This window comes from Haliotis cracherodii, unplaced genomic scaffold (assembly GCF_022045235.1).
Source record: "Haliotis cracherodii isolate W230 unplaced genomic scaffold, xgHalCrac1.p SCAF_24, whole genome shotgun sequence".
NCBI lineage: Eukaryota > Metazoa > Mollusca > Gastropoda > Lepetellida > Haliotidae > Haliotis > Haliotis cracherodii.
Window position 1 is genome coordinate 4,923,071 of NW_027266280.1, and position 14,185 is coordinate 4,937,255.

The window sequence follows — 14,185 nt, forward strand, 5'->3', positions numbered from 1 at the left end:
GATCCAGGGAACATTTGTCACTTAAATCATGTAAATGGTGACCACACAGATAGTTACATCTCTATCTTCAAAGGTTCAAGAAAATCTTTAAAAAATGAAAGCAAATGTCATCCGAAATTTACTGATGAAACAATATGTGAAATGCTGTACTTTCTCGTTGATAACATCCTTGGAAAATTGGGGATAAGATATTTAAGTAAAAAATTGGCATTCCCTTGGACACCAATTTAACTTAAAGGGGCACTGATCTAACGCAATTCCCCAGACTGGTTGTTGCCTTTGTTATTGTTTTTTTACCCGTAAGTACCCGGATGATACACAACGCAACTGAGCGTGACCAGAGACTGGGCTACCGTCTGCAAGGACAGCTAAATACACTTGGAGGCCGGAGGCAATATTTGTTTTACGAATTTTTGCATTAACACTGATTGGTTAACTGTGATCTATAAAGATTTCGACAAAGGGCGCATGTAAATTAATTTCTTCAGCCTAAACAAACAGACAAAAAGAAAGGCGGAGCTTATCGTATTTGGAAATACCCCAGATGTTTATAGTTGAATAATAAAAAAAGTATCTATGCAGTGAAAGCATTTTCGGATTTCGGATTGCGTCGATAATACGACTACTACTCCCTTGTTGTCATCCACGTTTTCTGGTATAACCCTACACTTGTGTATTTGTCGTCATTCACTTGATGCTCAGTTAATGAATTTATTACAGGTACAATTAGTGGTAGCACCACTTAGATTACCTGACAAAGGTTCCCATTTGGCATTTATTGTGTCTGGTGTAATTATTCAATCTAAATCCAGGTTTGAAGTGAGGTGAAATGTGTGTTATGTAATATGCACGTGGCAGCCCAGCAAGAGGTGAATGATCAATTGATTTACTTTTTTTTGTAAATCAACGGATCGTTCCAAGTCATCAAAGGATTAAAAAAATATGTTGATTGATTAATTACTGTTATCTTGCACAGTGGATACGTCAAAAGTGAGTGTTTACATGTCTAGGTTTACTAAAACAAAGGGAATACACTCATATCATGGCGGGAAGTGCCGATGTAAAAACAACATACTTTGTTCAAAGGGTTAACTGATAATACGTTGATTGATTGATCATTGTTATCTATCACTCAATGGATTTTTTAGGAACCGTGGACATTATGAAAATAGTTGTCACGTGGGCTTTCTCAGCCGACCCTTGACACCTATGTGAACGCCTGAAACAATCCAAGTGATCAGTTGAGAAACGAACACGGGTTATAATATCCCGAAATGATATATATCTTTTAAAATATTTGATTGTTACAGAGACACGTGACATCGAATAAGTTTCTTTGTACAGCTGCAGACGAGTGGGATATTGTTCCTTTGTGTGGATATTCACGGATACATTCCTCGAACAAGGAAGCTCCTAAAATGTATACACATAAATTTGGTAGGTTGCAATTATGGTATTTGCATTTTGTTTTCCTTCATTTGAACCGATTCGTTCTTGTTTCTCAACGTCTTGGTTGGGAAATTCTACAATGCACGATAGACGTTGTTTTCACAGGTCTTTTCCTTTTTAAGCGTGTATATATTACCGTCAATTTGTAAAATGTGATCTCTCAGGCAATTTATAAAATGTGTAAATATTTCAGTCATTTGGACTAAAAAATCGGTCCAGATTGATTAAGATGATCAAAAGGGCCTACAAACATCACAACAGACTATTATGTAGGATTAGAAGCCAAGCAACATAGAAATGTACTTTTCAACGTAACATTTTCAGTCTCTTGGTGGTGACATTAAACATCAAAATGTTTGGAATTCGTTAACATAATAATACAAATGGAAATGTCACTTTTAATAAATTTGAAAATGTTACACATTTTGACAGTAAAAATTATACACACTATAAAAAAAGCAATGCTCAGGTGAAATATTTACTTTGTGTTGCTAGTCAAAATAGTGTAAACGAAAATCGCAAAATTACCAAGCAAGTGACTTATCAAACCGTCGTCACCATTACCGATGCTACACACAAAGATACCTACATTTCCTTATTATCTCGAAAACTGTATTTCATTTTGTTGATCAATGTGACCATACGCCCTTATTACTACCCATAAAAGTGACTGATGCGCTTACGAATTGCCAGCAGAGGTCAGGAACTAGTCTAGATTTCTGCTATACATCCGGGTACTCACTGGGAAAAAACAATAACAAAGGCAACAACCAGTCCCGGGGAATTGCGTTAGATCAGTGCCCCTTTAAGGTTCAGGTACATCGATTACCTGATAACCTTCAATAAGGGTCAGACCAGCCAATTCCTTTCACCTGATTTAACCACAGTTAAACTGCCTCATCCGTTCTAGTTTTAGACCTATGCATAGAGATTTAGAGTGACAGAAAAGCTCCCCTACAAGACTGTATGACAAGGGGGATTACGGGAACTTCTCCTTTATGAATAATATCCCAAATGACTGTATTGGTGTTTACATTTCACAATCGAGCATGTTCTTTCTATGAAGATTTCAAATTGCTTCATACGGCTCTTGCTCGTATTTATTTGTGATGCTCTTATTTATTTGTATCTGTGTCTATCAATAAGCAGAGACCTTGTGCTCATGCGTGTAACCCACATTTCCTTCGGGATAATAAATAAAGTGCTACCTTATCTTATCTCTAAATAGCGCGGAATCGTGGCCGAAGTCGGTGTCACCAACGGAAATGTCCGACGGCATTCCGAATGTGAAAAGCAGGTTTCCACACAACCAGTTACACATGTAATGAAAACTTTTCAGTCGCAAGTGAAATGATAGGTCGGTCGGGTTGCTGGAAACAAAACTATTTTAGTTTAAGTCAACTCCAAACCTTGCCGTAACAGCATAAGAGAGATGTATATGAATAACATCAGACTTACGAAAACAGTATGATGCCTTGTGCACAGGTGCTGCTATTAGGTAGTATACTGTAAACCCGGAACAATTTCTCACTTCAATTTGAAATGGATCTTGACATTCATTCTCTCCTGTCTGGTAACATACAGTTGCCTGGTTCCCGTTGACTTCTGAAATTATATCAATCCAGCTCAACTCATTTGTTTGCAGCACTTCGTGGCTATGTATATGCTACTGAACATGAATCCTGCCATTGTTGACACAATATTGTTATATGATATTGTTTAATATTTAATACTTATCTCACATGTTACATGTTACGTACAAAAAGTGGGACCCGTGAAGGTGCAGGATAGAAAAGGTCTTCAGGAACTCCTCCCTGCCCAGAAGGCGACTATGCTTGTCATAAGAGGCGACTAACGGGATCGGGTGGTCAGGCTCGCTGACTTGGTTGATGCATGTCATTGTATCCCAATTGCATGGATCGATCAACATGTCAATCACTGGATTGTCTGGTCTAGACTCGATTATTTACAGACCACTGTCATATAGATGGAATATTGCTGAATGTGGCGTTAAACAACATCAAACAAACAAAAAGTCAAAACACTGCTCGCAAACGCATCCGTTTGTAGAAACTCTAAACACCTAGCCCAAACGCAGCCTTTCGTGACGGAAGCCAGCAGTGAAAGGATTCAATGTTGCTGAGCCATCGTTCTAAGAAAATGGTGATGACGGGGATGTATGAGGTGCAGTCGTCAGCGCACTAGCACAACACGCCGGGGGCGCAAGGGGATGAGGTGGCTTAGGCGTACTTTACAGAGGAATCTTAGGTCTGTTGGCTTGAGAAGCCCGAGGCGGTTGACGTGTGTGAGTAGGTGAACCTTGAACTTCCCCTGGTAGGAGCTATAGACATGCCAGATGACTACTGTGATTGTAAGAAAAAAGAAAAGGCAAGAAGCTTGGATTCCCCCTCTTCACTTCATCCTCTGCAGAAGGTGTCACCGATGTTGCAGAAGTAGACGTAGTAGGATGAACCACAGATGCAGTCATCACAGGTGCCTGTGATGACTGACAAGACGTTGAAGTCAGATACGGAGACACAGCAAGTTATACCCCAGTCATAATATTGATTAAAAAAAGCAATTTCCAAAGTGTGATAAACACAGCAAAAGAGACAAGAATGAAGGTTTGGAGGCAGAGTCGACATGCACCAAGGACGGACAGTGTTCGGGATAGGTGTTTAAAGTTTCTGCAAACGGATGCGTTTGCGAGCAGTGTTTCCCCTTTTTGTTCGAAAACTAAGACATAATGCAACTTCTGAGATAGGATAAGTAAAAATGTATGCTTTCAAGAGTCATATGTATTGGGAAATTTTGGTTTCGTTTGTTGGCCACACTCAACAATAGATATAACGACGATCTGAAAATAATCGAGTAACATGAACATTGATCTACTCGATTCGGATACAACGACATGCATCAGCCAAGTTTGGAGCAATTGTAGGCTTCTAATATTTCTAATATCTTAGTAGGAATATACTTTCTTTTGTTTCATTGCCAGGAAAAATAAAAACTCTTGTATTACCTGTAATCCACATCGGATACCATCCTCCGCATTTGAAGAAGCCGGGAGCGTGTGTCAGTAAAGTGTACGTCGACATGCCATACCAACCCTCTTCGATCTCTCTGTCGTTGATGCTGATCTCGTTATTAGATAATTCATTCGTTTCATCTCGTCGGTTAATGTCTGGTATTGGTTTATGGTTCGTAGGTGCGCAAGGGTCTGCAAAAAATAAACAGCATGTTAACAGTTATTCAGCACATTCCTTTTCAAGACACATTGTAATCTTACATGTTTCCAAATTCCATAAACAAATATAGATCAATTTCGCTTTCGTTTTTAGCTTATTCCACGCGTCTGGTTGTGCTCTTCGTGATGTAAGCATAAGACGCAACACACTTCAGGATTTTTGATGGATTTATTACTGAGACCCGTCATCGTTGGCCACATAAAAACATTGTTAGGATTCAGGCAAGCATAACACATCTTCGCAAACATACACTTTCACAAACATACACTTTCACTTGACAAATTCAATGTGTAACGCAATCGTTTTCACAAATCCCACACGTCTTCGCATCGCATTCTTCAAATCATAACGTGCTCTCGCGCTCACTTCTGTTCAAAGGGCAATAACTCGTCCTCGCATACCGCTAATAACAAAATACACATTGCCATATATATCGTAACACTTAAATATAATTCTATCATTAAATCTCCCAACATTACAGACACGATGTAAATTACTTACCAATTTGACATAATGCAGATAACGGGCACACAACCAAAAGGCAGATGGAATAGACAGCAAGGAGTTCCCTGAAGAAAAGGTTGAATACATTACTACATCCAGATGCATAAGCCTGGTATCAGGTTTTAATATGAGTAAATAAGTGTTCATATTCGTATTTAAGTAACCAAATGAAAAAAATTAACATATGGAGAAGCAAAGCTATATGAATAAACCCTAAAGTATGAAACTGATACACTAATATTGACTGTTGCGCTTGTTAACTTTAAAATAAAAGCACTCCCTTGAAAGGAATACACTGATATTGAGAACATGCATAAGTTACTTTCCTGTCAAACAATACACATAATACAAACATAGAACACATGATACATAAAAGACATGTTATGTATAGCTAAGACACAAAACAGTATGGAATGTAATATTTAGCTTTTTGTTTGGTTTGTTTATTGTTTAACTGTATAATGTCACGCTCAACATTATTGCAGGTATATGACTGCCATCTATAAATAATCGAGTACATACCAGACAATCCATCCATTGATTGTATGGTACACTGACATACTACAAAATCCATGACAGTGACCTTTAATGGAACCATGCGATAGACTACAAAATCCATGACAGTGACCTTGATTGAACCATGTGATTAACTACAAAATCCATGACAGTGACCTTGATCGAACCATGAGACAGACTACAAAATCCATGACAGTGACCTTGATGGAACCATGCGATATACTACAAAAACCATGACAGTGACCTTGATGGAACCATGGAACAGACTACAAAATCCATGACAAAGACCTTGATGGAACCATGCGACAGACTACAAAATCCATGAAAGTGACCTGGATGGAAGCATGCGACAGACTACAAAATCCATGACAAAGACCTTGATGGAAGCATGCGACAGACTACAAAATCCATAACAGTGATCGGGATGGAAGCATGCGACAGACTACAAAATCCATGATAGTGACCTTGATGGAAGCATGCGACGGACTACAAAATCCATGACAGTGACCTTGATGGAACCATGCGAAAGACTACAAAATCCATGACAGTGACCTTGATGGAACCATGCGACAGACTACAAAATCCATGACAAAGACCTGGATGGAAGCATGCGAAAGACTACAAAATCCATGACAGTGACCTTGATGGAACCATGCGACAGACTACAAAATCCATGACAAAGACCTGGATGGAACCATGCGACAGACTACAAAATCCATGACAGTGACCTGGATGGAACCATGCGACAGACTACAAAATCCATGACAGTGACCTTGATGGAAGCATGCGAAAGACTACAAAATCCATGACAGTGACCTTGATGGAAGCATGCGACAGACTACAAAATCCATGACAGTGACCTTGATGGAACCATGCGATAGACTACAAAATCCATGACAGTGACCTTGATGGAACCATGCGATAGACTACAAAATCCATGACAAAGACCTGGATGGAACCATGCGACAGACTACAAAATCCATGACAGTGACCTTGATGGAACCATGCGACAGACTACAACATCCATGACAGTGACCTTGATGGAACCATGCGACAGACTACAAAATCCATGACAGTGACCTGGATGGAACCATGCGACAGACTACAAAATCCATGACAGTGACCTTGATGGAAGCATGCGAAAGACTACAAAATCCATGACAGTGACCTTGATGGAACCATGCGATAGACTACAAAATCCATGACAGTGATTGGGATGGAACCATGCGACAGACTACAAAATCCATGACAGTGACCTTGATGGAAGCATGCGAAAGACTACAAAATCCATGACAGTGACCTTGATGGAAGCATGCGAAAGACTACAAAATCCATGACAGTGACCTTGATGGAAGCATGCGAAAGACTACAAAATCCATGACAGTGACCTGGATGGAAGCATGCGAAAGACTACAAAATCCATGACAGTGACCTTGAAGGAACCATGCGATAGAGTACAAAATCAATGACAGTGACCTGGATGGAACCATGCGACAGACAACACAATCCATGACAGGTGAGACGAGGTGAGGTGAAATTGTGTTAAACGTCGCGTCCAAGATTATTGCACTTATATAGAGATGGTATGCGCGTGAGTGTGTGTGTGTGTGGCTGCTTGTACTAGACCGGACTGATGCCGATTTATAGTGCTAGCCCACTGAGATTCCGTGTCGCAGTTTAACGTGAATACGCCACTCAGACACAGTACAAATGTACAACGTCAACGTGCCATCGGCATGTTGCAAACGGGAACGTCCGTAGCTGGAGTCGCAAGGACGATGGGTTGTAGTCGATGGACTGATTATGATTTACAGACACGTCTACAGCAAACGGGTACCACCGCTGATTGCCCTCGGCCATGTCGACCACGTGTGAGGTCACATGCAGAGGATCGTCAGATTGTCTTACGTCACCTCAGTAACCGATTTTTGAGGGCTACATCAACCAGAAATGAACTGTTTAGGGGTAGACTGAGTCTGCAAACTGTTCGTAACCGTCTGAGAACTGCTCACCTTCAAGCACGACGGCCATACTGCGGGCCGATTCTGACTCAATTACACAGACGTCAACGTCAATTGTGGGCACAGCGACACTTACGATGGACTCGAAATCAAGTCGTCTTCAGTGAATAATCCTGATTTAATCATCGATTTGCTGCTGGTAGGGCGAGGGTGTGGAGGCGCCGTCATGAACGTTACGCCCAGTGTTGTGTACAGGAAGTTGATAGATTTCGAGGTGGAAGAGTCATGGTGTGGGATGCTTTCTGTGGCAATGCACGTTCCAGGCTTCTTGTCATCCGTGGCGACCTTAACGCTGCTGCTTATCATGACCAGGTACTAGCACCAGAACTTCTGCCTTTTATGGCAGCACATGGACCCGGTTTGATCTTCCAAAACGACAATGCCAGACCCAACACAGCAATTTTGAAAAGGAATTTCCTTTAGCATGAGGGAGTTAACGTCATGGACTGGCCGTCTAGGTCTCCCGACCTCAATCTAATCGAACACATCTGGGATGCTCTTGGCAGAACTTTTCGCACTCTCCAGAACCAACCACAGAATTTGCAAGATCTTGGCACCATTTTGCAGCAACAGTAACGTCGTCTTCCCAATCATGTGTTCACAAGCATCACAAGGCCCATGCGGAGGCGTTGTGTGGCAGTTGTCAAAGCACATGGTGGCCATACACGCTACTGAACTTGAATGACATCAGATTCTCGTGCTTGGGACTTAAACTGTTGATGTTATCACCGAATACCATATGTGCTTGGAACAAATTATGGTTACCACTGTTAATTAAAATCCTTCTTTGGACATGAATGATTAAAAATTACCTTCTCTGATACATGTGTCTGTAGTATATCATATATGGGATTACTTTTAAAAAGTGAAGTTTTTAATTTGACTCAGTATATGTTTTCTTATTAGATCACTAATAATAAATGCAAGTCCACCAGATTTAGCTTTAGTTGAATGTTTTCTATTATTGTAATACACACTATATCCAGGTAAGTCTAGTAAGTCATAATTGTGAACTTGTGTCTCACAAACACCAATAATATGGTAACTATTGATCATTTGAACAAATTCTGGGTAATTTAATTTTGGTACACGCCACCACCATTAATAGCACAGTATTTCAGGGTGTCGGTTGTGTCAACATTGTTATTACGTAAGTTTCCCAACTTTTCAAGGCCCGGTTGCAATTGACATCCCTATACCGGTTTCTGACTGGTTAGTGCTTCACGAGGTTGGGTGGATGGGAGCACGCGTTCATTGTCGACAAACAATCTATAACGTGTGAGATACGCTTTATTGTTTTTATCTTCTTTGGCCTTACGGTAGAGTGGCACAAGCTGTCGACGAACCTCTAGTACTTCTGGTGGGTATTGGTCGTTTATACCATATGTTGTGCCTTTGAGGGCCTTTGCAGAGTCTTTAACAAGGTATTAGTCGTTGCGATACAAGAATGAGGCAATAATCGGTCGTATCAACTGTGCAAGATAACAGTGATTAATCAATCAACATATTTTCTGTTAATCCTTTAATGACTAGGAACGACCTGTTGATTTACAAAAAGTAAATCAACTGATCATTCACCTCTTGCTGGGCTGCCACCTGCATATTACATAACACACATTTCACCTCACTTCAAACCTGGATTCAGATTGAATAATTACCCCAGACACAATAAATGGCGAATGGGAACCTTTATCTTTAATCTGAGTGGTGCTACCACAAATTATACCTGTAATAAATTACTGTCATTCAAGTGAATGACGACAAATACACATGTGTAGGGTTATACCCCATAACGTTGATGACAAGAAGGAAGTAGTAATTGTATTATCGACGCAATCCAAAATCCGAAAATGCTTTCACTGCATGGATACTTTTTTTTATTGTTACACTATAACCATCAGGGGTATTTCCAAATGACGACATCCGTTGAGCTCCGCCGTCTCTTTGTCTGTTTGTTTATACCCCCATTCCACAGGGAATTTTAGCTCATATGTCACTCATCGGAAGCAAAGTTTTTTACCTCCCGTAACCCACCGAAGAGTATCGTATCACACTCCATTGAATCCGATTTGTGTTTGACATCCCTATACCGGTCAGTGTCAGTGTCCGACGTTTCGGGCGTAATCTGATGTGTGCGAAATCGTCCGATGAAGGAACTAAGCTCAGAGCTTAATTCGCCATCGGACGCCATTTCCGGTCGCAAATCGAGTCAGTGTCGAATGAATGTCGAGTCAGTCCGATGTGTGTCAAAATCGTGATGTGCAACTATCCGACGTGTCTAGCTGACGTCTGGCGCCAATCTGATGAGTGGCCGATAATTAACAGTCATCTGACGCTCATCTGTTTGCAGTCTGCGGTCTGCCCGTCGCACCTGATAGCCGCCCATCACCAATTCGATTCTCATCGAAGGTTAACGTGATATTTAGCACCCTCTGATTGCTATCCTTTGTGACATCGGAGGCTAATCGATCATTAACTCAACTGCCATCCGACACATATCACATAGCAAGCGGTGACATCCGACGGCCAACGGACTACGAAAGGAGGGTCAGCCGACACTCACTTCGCAGATTTTCATCGGAAACTACAGCACCAAGGTCCTGAAGACGGCTCCAAGAAAGAAAAGGAATGTTTGAGGACAGAAGGCAAAGTGTAGTGCCCATATAACAGCCTTCTATTAGCTTGCAGCCATGGTCGAACCCAATAACGACGTGGTCTTCTTCGCCTTCTTCTCAGCCTCCTCCTCAGGACCTCAAGGGTTATTGCATTTTGTTGCATAGTTTGTTGCTGGAGCAAAAAAACACAGCCCAAGGCTGCAGCGTTGCGAAGAACTTGATCCATGTCTATTACTGTCAGGAGGTGCAGCCCTCTTTATACTCGACTGCCGATTTTGGCGACAATTCCGACCAGTATTGGGTCAGAGTCCGATTACCCTACCAATAGTAACCGATGTGTCGGATTGGTGTCGGGAGAGTGTTGGAAGTGTCAGATTAGTGCCAGGTCCGGGGGAATTGCTTTAGATCAGTGCCCCTTTGAGGGTAACCTCCCATTTGTCAGACAGCTCATACCAGGATTAGTCAGGGTTGGTAAGTTAAGCAATAGTTCCCTGTTTACCTTTCGTTAAAGTGGAACAGACCAGAAAACAAACAATTTGAAGAATTATAATCATCAAATCATACCAGAAATCACACTTTTTGAAGTATTCATTACATTTTTGCAATATTGTCATATACACAATAAACACTGATCACAGTTCAGTAGAATGGTTGTGAATTTGGTATTCGCAGAATTTCTCTTTATATATTGATATTATTTCTTTTTTCGTATATTGATAAAATTTCATTTTTATCTTTGGCTGCTCTGTTTATATACGTTCGAGAAACTGTCCATGTCTCAGAAATAGAGTTAGTTTGGCCTTCGCTATTGCATCTCTTGGCCTTAGGAAATCTATGACAGATAGGGGATCTTACTCTAGTTCTTGTTTTAACCGAGCCCAGGTTGGTGCGTGGCCTTGGCATTCCAGTAACAAGTGAGCAATGGATTCAGGCTGATTGCAAGATGGACAAACCTTGTCATAGTACTTTTTGTGACCAAGTCTGGAGCGTGAGATGGCAATTTCAACTTTCCCTTCATTTGAGTATGAGTATTGCTTTTTGTGGATCTTGGGTTGAATTTTGTAAAGCCATTTGCCGATCTTACTTGCATCCCACTGGGCTTGCCATCTTGGGGCTATGGAGGCTTTAATTTTGGGCATAGGCTGTATCTCAGCTTTTTCAAGCGCTAGCTTCGCCAGTGTGTCTGCTGTCTTCTTATTTTACCTAACATTGTATTTAACATTGTTTGTTAATCTTCACTGAGTTTCCTGTATTCTATATCATTGGAAAAACTTCTTTAAACCTTTGCTAATAAAACACACGCAACCCGACACAGATCTTACGCAACGTATAAACACAGTCATAATCTGCTTAATCTGTATCATTTAACGAGTTGGAGTAACATACTCTGCCCACAGTTGGGAGCAGCTCATTAATCAGTAAGTAAGACCAGGCAGTTACACTGGTCACACTTGACTTGTCTGTCTGACAACTGGGTCGTCTGACAACTGGGACGTCTGACAACTGGGTCGTCTGACAACTGGGACGTCTGACGACTGGGTCGTCTGACAACTGGGACGTCTGACAACTGGGACGTCTGACAAATGGGACGTCTGACGACTGAGACGTCTGACGACTGGGACGTCTGACAACTGGGACGTCTGACAAATGGGACGTCTGACGACTGGGACGTCTGACAACTGAGACCTCTGACAAATGGGACGTCTGAAAACTGGAACGTCTGACGACTGGGACGTCTGACAAATGGGACGTCTGACAAATGGGACGTCTGACAACTGGGATGTCTGACAACCGGGATGTCTGACAAATGGGACGTCTGACAACTGGGACGACTGGGACGTCTGACAACTGGGACGTCTGACAAATGGGACGTCTGACAACTGGGACGACGTGGACGTCTGACAACTGGGTCGTCTGACAAATGGGACGTCTGACAACTGAGACGTCTGACAATTGGGACGTCTGACAATTTGGAGTGAACTAAATTTAGTACCAACTCTTCGTGATCGAAAATCGGACAACTACACGACAGCTATCTATACAAACACGTAATAAAAAATAAAAATGAAATATTGATATTGTTATATTACATTGTTAGCGGAATAAGTTCTGTTATCATGCAACCTCTAAAGCTTAACACAAAACAACTGATACGGACTGATTCAAGACTGAGACTTGACTGTAGCATCATTCTCCCAGACGCTCCCTCAGTGTGCGAGCACAGTCTATTTTACCGCTTATAGATGAAAACCCAGTTTGCTTTCACACAGTTTATAAATAGATTCACTAAAGGCCCCATAGTGACGTCACAAACCCTGTCATAGGAAGTGAAAAATACTGGGCTCTACACCTCCCTCATATAAACCCTTTATTATAAATCCTACATGAGCATGTTTTGTTTTCATATATTTCCCATTTCCACATATGTCAATTTATCAAAATAATACCAAGATATAACACATCCATGCACTGAAGAGGCTGTGAGAACATGTTTATTGAAGTCACTTGACCTCAAAATATTCTCTCATAGGGTAGAAGTCATTCACAAAAGTATGGGTTCCATCTATCTTAAGGGGAGGAGGGGCCAATTCCTATGTTTCCTGCAATCACTGATCACTAAACTTTCTATTTCCAACTTAAAACAGGAGGAGCTACGACTGTAAACATGGTTTTAATTTGATAAAAGACAGTCCTCAGTTTCCCCCTCGAAGTGACCAAGAAGTCCCACACAGTATCTAAAAACATGAATAAATCTGGCACCTAACTGATTGCATTACATTCAAGAGACAGATATGTTACTTTAGGGCAGTTTAACACTGTTTGTTAAAATTTGTGTTGACTGATATGTCATTGAGGGTCTAATTTGTGTGTCAGGGGTCTAAACTGATGGTTTACAGGTTGTGGTGTTTGACATTTGGTTCTCTCTGTCTTAAGCTGTCTGGACATAGTTTGTCACTGTTATCACACTTAACCAACACTTTCGCTAAATAAATCAGAACTTAAATCTCAAATATGTATTAGTATGTTAGTTTTAATTAGTAATATTAGCCCTTCACAGCACCGGAAGTAGTCAATATTTTAGTCACGTGACCTCTATCAGTTAAATGATTGGCTCCAACATATCGTCTGCTGTAGCAGTATGCTACTGTAACTGTTGTGGTAGATTATTACTTTTGGATTATACCTTGGCTATTGCATTTTTATGCTCAATCATGGCTACATTGTGTGTTTCAACTGTTATTTTCTTGGCACTCACTTGGAATACCAGTGTTTTACTTACTACTTATCATGATGCCACTTGGGGATTTGTCAAGAAAGGTATGAACACATTTTAATTATTACAGCTCTAAAACTAACGAATTTTCAAGGGGACAATATCAAGAGTACATTTGTACCAATTCGGCTTGTGTATGCATTAATATCATGTGGAACTTTAAACGCTCATAGAATTTTGCATCTTGTGAATGAATGTGCATTTATGCCATCCAAAAAGTCAGAAAAAATAGAAACAAACGGTGGAATGATGGTATTCCTCCTGAGAAAAAATGTAAGACGTATCATTTTTGTAGACCATGTAGTCCCTGTTAGGTATGCATACAGTTGGGGAAATTTATCAAAGATGGTCCTCATCATGAAATGAGTGAGTGAGTGAGTTAGGTTTTAAGTCACATCGGCAATATTTCAGCCATATCGTGACTATCATCATGAAATGAATAAACCTTATTATCCAGGTGAAAAGCATTAATATTCAGTAAATATATTTTGTAACATGGAAAAGTAATAAAAGTACAAAAGCATAGTTGTTTTAGTAGAAACCTCTGTTTACCCAGTT

At 40.7% G+C, this 14,185-nt stretch overlaps 1 protein-coding gene across 1 annotated transcript in view; it reads right to left on the reverse strand.

Annotated features, from left to right (window-relative positions):
• The window catches only part of LOC139472180 (uncharacterized), a 71,969-nt gene extending 64,392 nt beyond the window's left edge, over positions 1-7,577 (reverse strand). Inside the window, exons 1-4 of the mRNA XM_071254556.1 lie at positions 7,447-7,577; positions 5,199-5,266; positions 4,472-4,678; positions 2,908-3,054 (exon numbers count right to left, since the gene is read on the reverse strand). Coding sequence (XP_071110657.1) covers positions 2,908-3,054; positions 4,472-4,678; positions 5,199-5,266; positions 7,447-7,577 — 553 coding nt within the window. The remainder of the gene's footprint in view (positions 1-2,907; positions 3,055-4,471; positions 4,679-5,198; positions 5,267-7,446) is intronic.
• Positions 7,578-14,185: the final 6,608 nt, after the last annotated feature.